Source organism: Lissotriton vulgaris, chromosome 7, assembly GCF_964263255.1.
Source record: "Lissotriton vulgaris chromosome 7, aLisVul1.2, whole genome shotgun sequence".
Taxonomy (NCBI): domain Eukaryota; kingdom Metazoa; phylum Chordata; class Amphibia; order Caudata; family Salamandridae; genus Lissotriton; species Lissotriton vulgaris.
The window spans coordinates 1,315,252,258-1,315,267,586 of NC_141695.1; the positions used below are offsets into that span (position 1 = coordinate 1,315,252,258).

Sequence of the window (15,329 nt, forward strand, 5' to 3'; positions counted from 1 at the left end):
GTCAAGAGACGGTTATCTAAATAACAGAAAAATCAATGCATATTTGAAAGAGTTAGAGGGTGAGTTTAAAGAAAGAGATAGACTAAAGATGTCAGTTTAGGTGAGCAAGAAGAAGCAACATTGAGGCATTAAGCAGGCTGAAGGCCAGTAGGGGGCTGTTCAAAGCCTGCTCAAAATTAAAAAACTGAAATAAGCTGGCGTTGGGCTGAAGATATTGCAACAGAGCCAGAGAAAATACAGCTTGCAAAGGTTATTTTATATGTCACATAGTTGGTGAATTCAGCTTAGAAACAAAGGAGAACTTTGGAGAAACAATAAGGCGAGGAGGTGCTAAGAGGAAAGACACTGATGAAAGATAGCCGCCAGGTAAAGGAGGAAGGGGTAGAGTTGTATTTGCGGGTTGATAACAGCATTATTTAGAAAGGCGCTAGTTGTTATCTGAGTTAACGAGAGAGAGGTGATGTGGCATCCAAGTTGCTCAGCTTAGCTGAAGATGCAATGAGTTGAGGCCTTCAGTGTGGAGTTTTTAAGGAAGGTTTGAACAATTATAGAGGGTGAGGTATCAGAGAAAAAAGGGGATCGTTTCAGGAGGAAGCGTACATGCACTGCTGTGAAAACGGTAAGAAAGAAAGCCAATGGTTTGATAAATGGTAAGTGACTGGAAAGGTACAATAAAATAATCCAGAGTGAAATCCTGGACAAAGTTGAATTTTTGAGATGGGAGAGTGCAAGGTTCAAACAGTGATGCAGGGCAGAAAGTGCAGATATGCAGAGCTGTCATCAAGAGTTGAAAGATGTCTGACATTCAAGTAGTAATGTGTGTAGTAAGAACCTCAAACTCATGTGGCATTAACCTCTCTTCTCAGTTTCAGAGATTATCCCTACTATCTCAGTGTATTCTTGGGTGCACACTCTCTTTCACTGTGGAACTCGTACCAGGTGTACTCCATTGTTCAACTGATCATCTTAAACAACTATTTCAACGGCGGTTCCAGGTCACCTGGGGATCTCGCCCTGCTGCAGTTGTCGACCCCTGTGGGTTTCACTGACTACATTCTTCCGATCTGCCTGCCGGCTCCGGAGGTCCAGTTCCCCAGCGGAATGAACTGTTGGGCCACTGGCTGGGGGGATATCAGCAACGGAGGTGAGACTGAAGGAAATGTGATGAAATGCAATGTGTCTGGGAGGGAGATGGGAAATATGGCAAATCTAGAAATCTGACTCAAAGCATAATTTCAACATGCATCATTGCTGGTGATGGCGTGAGATTTCCACTTCGGGATATTTTCTAATACCATACTTACCTGGGCCCATAAACATACACACCTTAAACCGGTAATCAATTTTCTCTGCCTATCAGTGGTTTTATATTTTATACCTGAAAATCATAACTTACCAATTCCTCGTCACTTTACTTAATTTAATCACTTAGGTGATTGGATTTGGCTGTTAGAATAATAGGTAGCATAACAATTCACCTTATCATAAAATAACCACATACTCAGGGAACTGAATACATTATCTATGCAATATTTTGGGAGTCAAGTAACAATACAGAGTGATTAAAGACTTTTCAAGTAGAAAAATAATGATCAAAGAAAAAATCTTTAGCGAATCAGCAAAATTACTTTTAGACATTGGTACCTGGGAAGGGTGAGAAAAGGAAATAGTACAAGGACATACCACACACTTTATATTTACCTAGATTAGTGCGAGGACCAACCCCTGGCCAAGGGCTGGAAAGAAAGGGCTCCCGCCTAAACAAGAGCCAACAGTTCAGGACAGGTGCAGGACAGGACAGGTAACCTCCTCTAAGTGCAACACCAGCGTCACACCCCTCTCTGCAGCTACTCTTGTTCCCCTTCTCTAGGACAGAGTCTTCTCCTTCAGCAAAATTCCAGATTCTTCCTTCAGAGTGCTCGACCAGCCCTCTGAGGTCTGCGGCATCCACGATTCTTCTTCAGCATACGTTGGGTCAGTCACAGGTCTGTGACAAGTCGGACAATCTAACTGACTAAGCCTACCTTAGTTATACCATTTCAAGGGCATGTACCACCCCCCAAATTTTGCAAATTTGTGTATTCCCTTTATTTGATTGGTCAGAAAGTAGCAAAGTAGCAAAGTAGAAGTCTAGGAGCATCTAGGAGCATATTTATGAGACTCCTGCAGCACAAATCACAAACTCATATCTATGAGGCCACGCAAAGCCACTATGCGTGGATTTGAATGGCCTCATAGATATGGAGTAAGGCAAGGCAGCGCAAATCGCTGCATTGTATTACTCTGTGCTCAGGAGGTGTTCCATGTGGATTAAGGTGTGTTTTCACATGCAACGCCCATGGATTTGTGTATTGCATTCTGCAGCACACAGAATGAGGAAAATGCCTCTTAGGATTGTCTTTGTGCAGGAAGGTGCTGCTTCCTGCACAAAGCAATCCTGCATGCAACACAGGCATACCCTTGCACCATGGTGCAAGGGTGCCTGCGTAGACACTAGGCTGTTGAAACGGCACCAGCTCCGGGTGAAAGGACAGGAATGCACCTTATTGCATAAATGCAGTGCATTCCTGCCCTTTCACTTTGACGTAGGACAGCACAGCAAGAGGACTTGCTGCACTGCCCTACGCCAAACCCCCATGAATGAGTGACCTAGTTTCATTACCGCTGTAAAATCAGTGTACAGAAACCAGGCAGTGACGTTGTAATAAAGGTGTGCACTGACATCCACATGGCTGCTTTGCAAAACTATGCCTGTGAACTGTTATCTGAAATATGAAGCTGTAGCAGCTTTTCCATTTTTAAGGAATACAAGAACTCATAGCATTAAGGGCAAACGTTAGGGGCCTAATGATGTTAATACAGGATTTATTGCACTTGATAAAATCTGATACCTTTGGGTTCAGAATTTATTGATAGCCATAAATTCTGCCTATTCTGAGCATTGCCATGAAAAAATAGGGCATACAATGTAGATTTTAGCTTTTAATGCACTATAATCTGAATTGCCCTGTATTTAGCAATCATTTGCTCTCAGTAAATTGTGGGCAAGCAGAGTTTTCTATAAAACTCAGAATTTTGGCATGTGTGGTAACAAGAGTTGGCCCACAAACCAACACTTTACAGTATCATTCTATAAGTTAAACTAGACCCAGCACAGTTTCCTGGAAGAGACAGTCCAATGAAGCAGAATGCGTAGTTGGTGACAAACTTAAATCTTGGATCAGGTTAAAACGCAATATCAGTTAGTTTCACTAGCTTAATCCTCACAGTTTAGAAATGTTTGTTCTGCAAACGAAGTAGGCAAACCTAAACATAGTAAGAGGATTTCTGAGACCAACATTCACTATTTACAAAAAGTAATGTAATAACTTATATACCCTACTTGTAGTTCAGTATCGTTTTTAACCCTGCGCGTAGTTGTGCTATGCCTAGCTATGGGAAGTGCACATCACACTACGCGTAGCTACGCGGACTGCGTAGTGCGGTAGGGAAAGTGCTGCTCGCACTGATTGCACAGTGCCGGATGCTTGTCCAAACTATGCAATAATTGCAAACGGCATTTTGCACAGTGCAAGTGGTCGTTTTCTGCCACTCGAGTAGATTTGTACTCGAGTGGCAGCTTTCTCGAGCGGTCACGAGCATACGCAACCACTAGCAATGAGAAGCCTGACCCCCGCGTTAAGAATCTCGCCGGGAGGTATATTTTCCACGCTCGCTTTCGGCAAATTGATGTTGCTGATCGGGAACGAGGAAAAAGTCTCGCCGGGTTGTTGATTTTGCTAGCTCGCAGTCGCCAACTTGATGTTAAGGACCGCGAACAAGCAAAAAAATGCCCGCCATGCGTTTTTGCACAGTGCTACGTGCAATTCGCATAGCACGTAGTAGCTCAAACTACGCAAGCTCCGCGAGCGTAGCATAGTGCTACGCCCAGGGTTAATCATTTTGTAACAGTAAGGCTGGGTTCAGACAGTTTAAGGTGTGCTGTCAATCCCACTGTCCTGTGTAAGATTGCACTAGTATGTAGAGAATACCAGTCATTGGCATAGCAAGAAACCAGGGCCATGATCCTGTCCCACCAACAATGCTTCCACGACACTAGGGATAAAGTGGGGCGGCTGTCGGCCTAGCTGGGTCGGAAGGTAGCAGAGGCTAGATGGGTGACGAGATCGTGGGAGAAGATGAAGACACCCTTACCACGCCCAAGACATTGGAATGAGTTTTCAAGATATTTCACAGCATACTATAAGGTACAAAACAACAATGGGAGAGGTAGGGAGATTCAAGGACACTCTCTGAGTCCCCGGTTAGATACAAATAAACAAAAACAGAGAGGTCAGATCGGTCTCAAAAAAGCCACAGAGATGGAGCGAGATAGATAAGAATAACACACCCACTTTGGGTGGATAGGAAAGCCCTCACACACCGACCTAGTCAGTGTCATGCTTCATCACCGGGCCCCACCAAAGAGGCCGAGTGCTGCGACGCCAGAAAGACTGCGGAGCTGGTTGTGTGAGAAGGGCGTGCTGTGAGGGTAGCTAAAATTAAAAGTGCCTAAAAGGGTATCAGTAAAAAAAGTTTAATGAGTGATCCCTAAGACACAAGTGAAGAGTATTATGTGTCTGAATTTAGCTGCCAAGGTTTAAGGATTGGTTAAATTCAGAAAAAATACTTAAGTCAGTCAACATGTTTCTGCCATATGGGTGGTTTCAATTTACCAAGGCATTCGTCAGGACTAAACCCCGGCGGTATGGACTCTCTAATCGTCCACCCTGACCTGGGGACGTGAAAGTGAAAATCTTTAAAAAAAGTGAAAAAAGTGCTTAGAAAAGGTGGAAGAGCGAGTCGCTCATTCCGAAAAATGCTCCAAATTATGGAGTATCTCAGCACCTGTAGAGTGAAATACACATACAAACACAAAAAGACATACACACAATTATTATAAGCCATTGCGTTTGATCATGGTGCTCCATAGTTAGTGGCATAAATAGTGTTCCCAAAGTAGACACTAGTTTTAACACCATCCAAGTAGCCCTGTGGGGATGATATCATTAACTCTGGGAAGTGAAGTGGTAAGGGTGTCTTTAAAAACTATAGCAGTGGATAGAAGGGTTAAAAACATGATGTATGTACTCCTTATGAAGGGATCAATGGACCAAAGGTCTGTGACCCCCTAAGATGGTAACTTAGACTTATATCTCACTTTAAAACAGGGCGCTACTTGCACCATGGGTCTCGGGAGGGGGGTTGGAGCGTGCCTGGCACATCCTGTAAAAGAAAGGGTTTGCTTTAAATCCCCGTGAAACGGGTGTACACTTAGCTCATTTTTGTAGAATGCCAGCGATCCTGTAGCTGGAGTGCACTCACGCCCTCAACGCTCTCAGCCCGCTGTGAACCTGGGTATCGCCTCAAAACCGGACCCCGACGATGGAGAGCGGGCCGGTAACTGAGTCTTAAAGCGTTCGTGCTGCACGCCGCGCTCTTCCGGGTGGGCGTGTCCAGCCAAACCGAGGCTTGGAACGCACCCGCCCAGAGTGGAGAGGCGCGGCCGAAATCCAAATGGAGGTTTGGAAAAGTGAGCCAATAGAGAGCCTGACCGGCGTCGATGCCGGTGTGAAGTTTTATTGGGCTCATGCACAGACGGCGGTAACTTACTGGAATGTGCTTAAATCTCCAAAAGATTGCAACGCCAGTAAGAGCATCTGTGGTTGCATGCAGATAGTGCAAAGGATTGATCAATACAAGTCGTTATGCTGAGTGCACACTAATAGTCAGAGTGGTATGAAAAGGCACTAGTGTAGTAACAGTAAGGGGTGAGGAGGCATGTTAATGCTATGTAGTCAGGCAGAAACGATTAAACCTTTCACCGTCCTAATTCGTATTGAGGGCAACATAGCACCTAGAATGGGATATTGTTGCAGAGGGGCACAGGGAGCCAACAGTACAAGAACAGGTAATGTCTCATTCTGACTATATTTATATTCTTGTTATTAAACCCTGTCTGGCTGGACAGACTATATGGATTCCAATTTTGATCTATATGAATTTTTACTATCTAGCGCCTGTTAGGGACCACTGTTCCTTGAAATAATATATGCACCCAAGGTCCCTCACTGCTCCTTTGGGTATCCCTTGTACTACATAACAGTATGTACAAGATGGTGTCACTCCCAAAATTCCTATTTGTCCTTCAAAACACCTATCGTAAGATGCCCAATGATGTGTTTACTAGGATCGACAGTGAAACCCGAACGCTGTTGTGGAATGGGAGATATCCTAGGGTGGCACTGGGAACACTATAAAGGAACCAATATAACGAGGTTATTTACCTCCCTAACATCTGGGCCTAATATTGGTATGCACACTTAATTGTGGTCACCGATTGAAGATACCAACCCAACCTTTGTGTTAGAGAAGACGCAATTTCGAGTGAGTTTGTATATACATTACATATACGGGGGTTTGGGGTCACGTAGCTTGTTGACCGCAACTCAGGTGACCATCGCCGGGTGGAAAGGGTAGCAAAATGAAACAAGAGATTGTCACCGGTGAGGCCCCTGTGGATAGGAACATGATTAAAAGAATCCTGAAAGTTGAAGGGCTTTAGGAAGTGTGACATAGTTGGTATCTCCAAATTGGGAGAGCCTAGTGAGGAGGGTACACTGATTTCCTTAGGCCACCTACAGAAGGAATACCATCTACACAATGCCTAATATTTTAAATACCTGCATTTGCAACATGCCAGGCAGGCAGAAAAAATAGTAGAGGACCTCCAGGATTATGCCCCACTAGAGGGGAGGTTCCTTCAAGGGCAGTTATCTGAGAATGCAATATCATGGACATAGAAGACTATCCTAAATAACATCCCTGATACACTGACCGAACCGAAAGAAACCAAGAAAGAAGAGGTGGTTGAACTAAAATCCATGGACTGGGAGGTGGCCTTGATACACCCAAGAGAGGTGGCAATCAAATCCCGCCTGCGACTTATTCAATTTAAAGTACTCCACAGAGTGTACTATACTAGTGCCCACCTCCATACATTTGGTAGGGCTGTTACGCCCAACTGTTTGACATGTGACGATGAGGCAGGATCCATCATACACACAATATGTCCATGCCCAGAGATCAGTTCATACTGGCACAGTATAGTGGAGGAACTAAATAAGGTATTGGGTGTCAACCTACAGATGGACCTCATATTCGTCCTATTATGTGTACCCACAAGAGTAGACGTACCCAGAAGTAAACTCGTTTTTGGCAACCTGGGCATGGTAGTAGCGAAACAAGACATTAAATGCTATTGGGGAACCCGAGCTGCCTACCCTCAGGGATTGGAAGTTGGTATTAGTAGGAAGGTAGGATCCTTTTAGCATGGTTACCCCACTTTTTGTCTGGTGTTGCTGTGTTTTTGACTAGTCTGACTGGGATCCTATTGATCAGGACCTCAGTCACTGTGCTTTCTCCCTAAATTTGACTATGGTAAGTACTTTGGTACATTCCCAATTGGCTACTGGTGTACCCTTATAAGCCCCTAGTATATTGTACTGAGGTACCCAAGGCATGGGTACACCAGTGGTCTCCCATGGGCTGCAGCATATATTATGCCACCCATGAGAGACCACTCAAACTGTGACTCCAGGCCTGCCATTGCAGCCTGTGAGAGTTGGTGCTGGGTTCGCGTCTCGGTAATGACGCTAAACTTCCTGTGATTCTGGGCAAATCACTTAATCTCCCCGTGCCTAACAAAAATGAATGTGTGTCCTCATGTAACATAACTGGTGCTATGTAAAGCGCTCTGATACCCGATTCGGTTCGGGTCGAGTTCGCGCTAGATAAAACTCTGCAGAAAAATATATATATATATCTGCAGTCACTGCACTTAAAACCTATAAGGCACCCCTATGGCAGGCTCTTCAGTCCTGAGGGCAGGGTGCTTGGTTACTAGTGTAAGGGTGCCCCTGCATGAGCAGGACACCCCTACAAACCCAGGAGTCATTATGAGATGTCTAAGTACATATTGGCTGCACCGAAACCAGTCATGTTTGGTATCAAACATTTTGGAATCCTACTTCAACACAGATTCCAGTGTTGGATGCAGGATCCCCTGGATGTAGGATCCCCTGTATCCCCGGTACCAGCCTTTCAGGGTCTAACAGCAAGCTAGTGCTGCTACAGATCCCAGACACAATTCTGCCCTCCTGCTGCTGAGCTGAGCTCAAGCAGGGAAAGGTAGAACAATAGGTTTCCTATCACAGGGAGGTGTGACCACCTCCCAGACAGGACTTATTGTATTGGGCTGGGGTGGGGTGCTTGCTAGTGCCACCAGACTACTTTGAAGGGCACATTTGGCGACCTCCTTGCATACTCCAGTTTGAGCCAGTTCAGGGAGCCTATGGCTCCTGCTCTGGCTCCAAATTGGACAAAGCAGGGGCATAACACAGGCCCTCTCAGCCCCCGCGGTGCCAGATGGGTCCAAGCTGCAGGGGGCCCCCTCATCACAGAACTAAGGAATGAGAGCTCCGGATTAAATCTGGAGCGGGGCCCCTCTGTGTACCTGCCAGGGGGCACCCTCAACTTTAATTGTGCCACTGGGACAAAGGACATGGGAGTATCCTCCCTCTGTCCAGCACCTCCTCTGGAAGGGACCGCGAGTATGTCCAACCCTTTCCCTAGGGTACTTAAAGGCTTACCTGTGGGTGGCTCTTCAGATTCGTCATGGGAACAGTCTCAAACCTGAAACTACATCACTCTTATACAGTCTGAACACCTGGACTTCGTTCAACTTTGCCGGTAACCAAGACTGCATCAAGGAAGACTCCTGCTGCTCCTGGTCTCGTCGTTCTGAAAGTCTTTCTTCATCATCTGTGTCTGTGCTCCAGTAGGGTTCTGTTCCAGCCCTGAGGGCATCAAGGACACTGGAAGTTTTCTCATTTGGAGTGAAGGACTCACTCCCCTGCATTTGCAGACACAACAAGGAAGCTGACCGGTCTGCTTCTCCTGTCGTCCCATGGACTTCAAAAGGTCCAGCAACACAGGGGGTGGTTCTGCAACTCTCTCGGTCTTGATCTGTCCTGTCAGCAAGTTTGAGGCCAGTATCCCTCGTTGGAACCGCTGGAACACTGTGTCGACTTTCCGTTGTAAAGGCTTGTTGGCTTGGCACTCCAGAGATCTTCGTGCTACAAGAAGCTCCAGCCTCCAGCATCTCATCTTATCAAGATCTTTGTCCTCAACGCATCCTCTGCACTGTGGGCCTGCATCTTTAGTGAGCTGCTCGAGGTCCTCTTGCGACTCCTGTGCCTCTGGCCTGTGGGTCCTCTAAAGGGTCTTAATTGGCTTTAGTGGGCTCCACTGCTTGCTCAGGCCTGCTCTGACTCTCCTGCACTTGGTGAGTCCCATGGACCTTGCTGGTCTCAACCCTGCACCTTCTTTGTTTGCCATTTCTGTTGCTGCTGCTAAGCCATGTTGGGGTTCCTGCCGGACACAGACCCCCTGGTTCTTGACTCCTAACGTAGGACAGCTTGTGAACGGCTCCTGGTCTTCCACGTCATCGCCTGGTCTCCACAGCTGCAGCGACAAGGGCTCCATCACCTCTCCTGAAGTATCCGACATCAGTGGGCATTGCTTCTGTGCCTCCTGGTCACCTCCAAGTGGCATGGACTCTGTCCCATCTGCTTGCAGAATCTTCTCCTCTAGAATCCACCCTTGGATTCCACCGGACACTTTCAACGACTCCTCCAGCAGTATCTTTCATGAAGTCCTCAATTGTGGTCTACAGCGGTTTACGATGTCACTTCGCACCTATGCACCTCGCATCCCTGGTGTAGGTATCCTGGTTCCTGGGGTATCCACAGATGGGGTGACTTTCCAACCTTCTGTCTTCCACTGGGTTTCTTCGGGGTCCACTGGGAAGGGTCCTTCTTCTTTAAAACTACAACTGCGTCATTCCCTTTGACTTGCATTGAGTACGCAGCTGTGTTTCCTCTCTACACACAGCCTCTGTGGTGTTCCTGAGTACTTACCTTGGGTGGTTCTTTGTATCCACAGCTCTTCTAAGTCCATTGGTCCAAGTTCTGACTTCAGTTGCCGTTTCCATTCCACTTATTTAGTACATGGTTTGGTCTCCCCTACTGGAGACCACTGTGTATTTGTGCTACTTACCTTCTTACAATTGAAGTATTAATGTATATTGTGTGTTATTATCTCCAGTTGGAGATATACCAATGTGTTAGTAAGTGTGTATAATAAATATAACTATTTTTGTAACTACACTGTGTGGTTCTTTTTCATTTAGCTTACACTATATGATTAGATCTGGTAAAACAAGCTGCTTAACACTCCTTCTGAACTAAGCCCGAAAGCTGATCTCCACAGCTACCACTTAAAGAGCGCTCTATGGTTGTCTAAGACCACTAAAATCATCATTAGGGTTGTCTGGATTATATGGGGGTGCATCACTTATATAAGTGCAAAAATATTAGTGGATGGACAGAATACAGAACAATGCATACATTCACCCCAGTACAGAGATCTGGGTCTAAATCCATCGTTTTTTTGCACTCCACACCACCCCAGTTCAGACATGGCCATATGCAAATCAGCCTTGACCCTGTGCCTCATGCAACCAGTCCAGCCCGAACTGCCAAGCCATGTCTTTCCTGGAGCGGAATCAAGCATCCTAGGACCGGTTTCTGGCTATGAGCCGTCTTCAGCCAGGATAGCTTGACTCCAGTGGTGTGGAGAGCATGGGACTCACGTCTGAGCATACCCATCCCACTCAGGGTGACAAATGCAAAAATAGCAGTGGATGGACAGAATGCAGAACAATGTCATACATTCACCCTAGTACAGAGATCTGGGCCTAAATCCATTGTTTTTTGCACTCCACACCACCCCAGTTCAGACATGGCCATATGCAAATCAGCCTGGACCCTGTGCCTCATGGGAACAGTCCAGCCCGAACTGCCAAGCCATGTCTTTCCTGGACCGGAATCAAGCATCCTAGGACCGTTTTTTTCTGGCTATCAGCCGTCTTCAGCCAGGATAGCTTGACTCCAGTGGTGTGGAGAGCATGGGACTCACGTCTGAGCATACCCATCCCACTCGGGGTGACAAATGCAAAAATAACAGTGGATGGACAGAATGCAGAACAATGTCTTACATTCACCCCAGTACAGAGATCTAGGCCTAAATCCATCGTTTTTATGCACTCCACACCACCCCAGTTCAGACATGGTCATATGCAAATCAGCCTTGACCCTGTGCCTCATGGGACCAGTCCAGCACAAACTGCCAAGCCATGTCTTTCCTGGACCGGAATCAAGCATCCTAGGACCGGTTTCTGGCTATCTGCCGTCTTCAGCTAGGATAGCTTGACTCCAGTGGTGTGGAGAGCATGGGACTCACGTCTGAGCATACCCATCCTACTCGGGATGACAAATGCAAAAATAACAGTGGATGGACAGAATGCAGAACAATGTCATACATTCACCCCAGTACAGAGATCAGGGCCTAAATCCACCTTTTTTTGCACTCCACACAACCCCAGTTCAGACATGGCCATATGCAAATCAGCCTTGACCCTGTGCCTCATGGGAACAGTCCAGCCCGAACTGCCAAGCCATGTCTTTCCTGGACCGGAATCAAGCATCCTAGGACCGGTTTCTGGCTATCAGCCGTCTTCAGCCAGGATAGCTTGACTCCAGTGGTGTGGAGAGCATGGGACTCACGTCTGAACATACCCATCCCACTCGGGGTGACACATGCAAAAATAACAGTGGATGGACGGAATGCAGAACAATGCATACATTCACCCCAGTACAGAGATCTGGGTCTAAATCCATCGTTTTTTTGCACTCCACACCACCCCAGTTCAGACATGGCCATATGCAAATCAGCCTTGACCCTGTGCCTCATGCAACCAGTCCAGCCCGAACTGCCAAGCCATGTCTTTCCTGGACCGGAATCAAGCATCCTAGAACCGGTTTCTGGCTATGAGCCGTCTTCAGCCAGGATAGCTTGACTCCAGTGGTGTGGAGAGCATGGGACTCACGTCTGAGCATACCCATCCCACTCAGGGTGACAAATGCAAAAATAGCAGTGGATGGACAGAATGCAGAACAATGTCATACATTCACCCTAGTACAGAGATCTGGGCCTAAATCCATTGTTTTTTGCACTCCACACCACCCCAGTTCAGACATGGCCATATGCAAATCAGCCTGGACCCTGTGCCTCATGGGAACAGTCCAGCCCGAACTGCCAAGCCATGTCTTTCCTGGACCGGAATCAAGCATCCTAGGACCGTTTTTTTCTGGCTATCAGCCGTCTTCAGCCAGGATAGCTTGACTCCAGTGGTGTGGAGAGCATGGGACTCACGTCTGAGCATACCCATCCCACTCGGGGTGACAAATGCAAAAATAACAGTGGATGGACAGAATGCAGAACAATGTCTTACATTCACCCCAGTACAGAGATCTAGGCCTAAATCCATCGTTTTTATGCACTCCACACCACCCCAGTTCAGACATGGTCATATGCAAATCAGCCTTGACCCTGTGCCTCATGGGACCAGTCCAGCACAAACTGCCAAGCCATGTCTTTCCTGGACCGGAATCAAGCATCCTAGGACCGGTTTCTGGCTATCTGCCGTCTTCAGCTAGGATAGCTTGACTCCAGTGGTGTGGAGAGCATGGGACTCACGTCTGAGCATACCCATCCTACTCGGGATGACAAATGCAAAAATAACAGTGGATGGACAGAATGCAGAACAATGTCATACATTCACCCCAGTACAGAGATCAGGGCCTAATCCACCTTTTTTTGCACTCCACACAACCCCAGTTCAGACATGGCCATATGCAAATCAGCCTTGACCCTGTGCCTCATGGGAACAGTCCAGCCCGAACTGCCAAGCCATGTCTTTCCTGGACCGGAATCAAGCATCCTAGGACCGGTTTCTGGCTATCAGCCGTCTTCAGCCAGGATAGCTTGACTCCAGTGGTGTGGAGAGCATGGGACTCACGTCTGAACATACCCATCCCACTCGGGGTGACACATGCAAAAATAACAGTGGATGGACGGAATGCAGAACAATGTCATACATTCACCCCAGTACAGAGAGCTGGGCCTAAATCCATCGATTTTTTTGCACTCCACACCACCCCAGTTCAGACATGGCCATGTGCAAATCAGCCTTGACCCTGTACCTCATGGGAACAGTCCAGCCCGAACTGCCAAGCCATGTCTTTCCTGGACCGGAATCAAGCATCCTAGGACCGGTTTCTGGCTGTCAGCCGTCTTTAGCCAGGATAGCTTGACTCCAGTGGTGTGGAGAGCATGGGACTCACGTCTGAGCATACCCATCCCACTCAGGGTGACAAATGCAAAAATAAAAGTGGATGGACAGAATGCAGAATAATGTCATACATTCACCCCAGACCAGAAATCTGGGCCTAAATCCGTCGTTTTTTTGCACTCCACACCACCCCAGTTCAGACATGGCCATGTGCAAATCTGCCTTGACCCTGTGCCTCATGGGAACAGTCCAGCCCGAACTGCCAAGCCATGTCTTTCCTGTACCGGAATCAAGCATCCTAGGACCGGTTTCTGGCTATCAGGCATCTTCAGTCAAGATAGCTTGACTACAGTGGTGTGGAGAGGATGAGACTCACGTCTGAGCATACCCATCCCATTTGGGGTGACAAATGCAAAAATAACAGTGAATGGACAGAATGCAGAACAATGTCATACATTCACCCCACTACTTATATAAGTGTGCACCATATACTAAGCCAGCCTCCTACAGTAATGGACCTCTAAATGGCCTCTGAGAGGGTTACATGTAAGACAAGAGGGTGCCTCAGGAAGTTCACAAAGTGTGGAGTCCTTGGCTCGAATTCTACATTATAGATATGAGTGGAGGGGGTGAAGAGTCTTTAGCAGTGGTAGGTTCCTGAAGGCTACTAACATAGAGCGAAAAGACCTAAGTCCACAAGAGATATGTCATATTGAAATATGCCAATACTGTACTGTAACACCTTACTAGCAAATGCTTGATATGTTCTACCCCACGTAGCTTTGTTGATGGACGTGCTGTTTTATAACGTGGCATGTTCAAAGAGAAAATCCAATAAAATTATATTTTTTTAAATGCACCATGAATATGATGCTAAGCCCACAGAAAATGTAGGGGCATATCATCAAGGACCGGCGATAATTATCGCTAAGCGCACTTAGCGCTAGGATAATTATCGCCGGGTAACGTGGAATTTTATCGCTGAGATAGCGTGCTATTAGCAATGCTTATCTCAAAAGCGATGAAATTCCAAGCGCTAACAAAATGTGAGATTATCGTTGGAAATCCAGCGATAATCTCACAAAGTTTGGCTATAGCTTGATGATAGTGAAGGAAATACTTAGCCATGATATCCACCTTACATAGGATTTCATGGCTGAGTCAGTCTTGAAGCAGGCGTAAGGAAAGTAGTGATAACAGAGGTTATCGTTACTTTGCTTGTCGCTTTGCAGGTTAGCGTGAGGCTAGATAAAGCGACATTTCTCCAGTTATTTCAGGGCAGAAACGCCCATTGTGCATCTCATTAGAGATGCAAAGATGGACGTTGGGGTAAAGGGCGATAATGCAAGGATTCACGCCATAGCGTGACCTTGTTGATTAGGCGATAAAATTATTGCTGCTTTCCGTCCGAAAACAAATGCAAAAGCGGCGATAATTTTATCCCCGGGGCTTGATGATATGCCCCGTAGTTTCTTTCATCAAGTTTTCTTCTCTCAACTTCTCTACTCTTGAAGTGTCAGGTACGAACAGGGAGGATATGAGAACACCCTTTTAAGACTATATAGGACACCACATTAGTGCAAATAAATCTAGAGTAATAAACTGGAGTAATTGTAGTCATAAAAACAGATTCAGACATTTATTTCATAAAGTGCAATGGGCAAATCCCAGGCTCCATTTGTTTATTTCAAGACCAATAATTACTCTAGGATTAATATCCTATGATTAAACCAGAGGAGATTAAACGGGCCTGTATATTTAATCCTATCTCTGCATTTACATTGGATGGTGAACATAATTGGCTTGAGCTAATGTTTGTTTTCGTTCTAGCCTGTTCTCTTTTGTACAAGCGTTTTATTTAATTCTACATATTTTTAGATCGAGTCTACCAGACAGTGCAAGCTATCTGGTAGCAAAATACCTAATGTGGGTTTAGCAAGAAGAAACAGGGGGTTGGAACCTGCCTGCCCATTGCTTACCATTAGTTGGCTTTCTTGTCTCATTTGCCTTCTTCCAATTTGAGGTTTTTTTGGCA

General features: G+C 46.3%; 1 protein-coding gene across 2 annotated transcripts in view; it reads left to right on the top strand.

The window, feature by feature from the left end:
* Positions 1-15,329, top strand: part of LOC147703580 (transmembrane protease serine 9-like) — a 1,394,371-nt gene that overhangs the window by 1,324,010 nt on the left and 55,032 nt on the right. For both annotated transcript variants that reach the window (XM_086931925.1, XM_086931926.1), the window contains exon 21: positions 867-1,144. In XM_086931925.1, the coding sequence (XP_086788051.1) occupies positions 867-1,144 (278 nt within the window). The remainder of the gene's footprint in view (positions 1-866; positions 1,145-15,329) is intronic.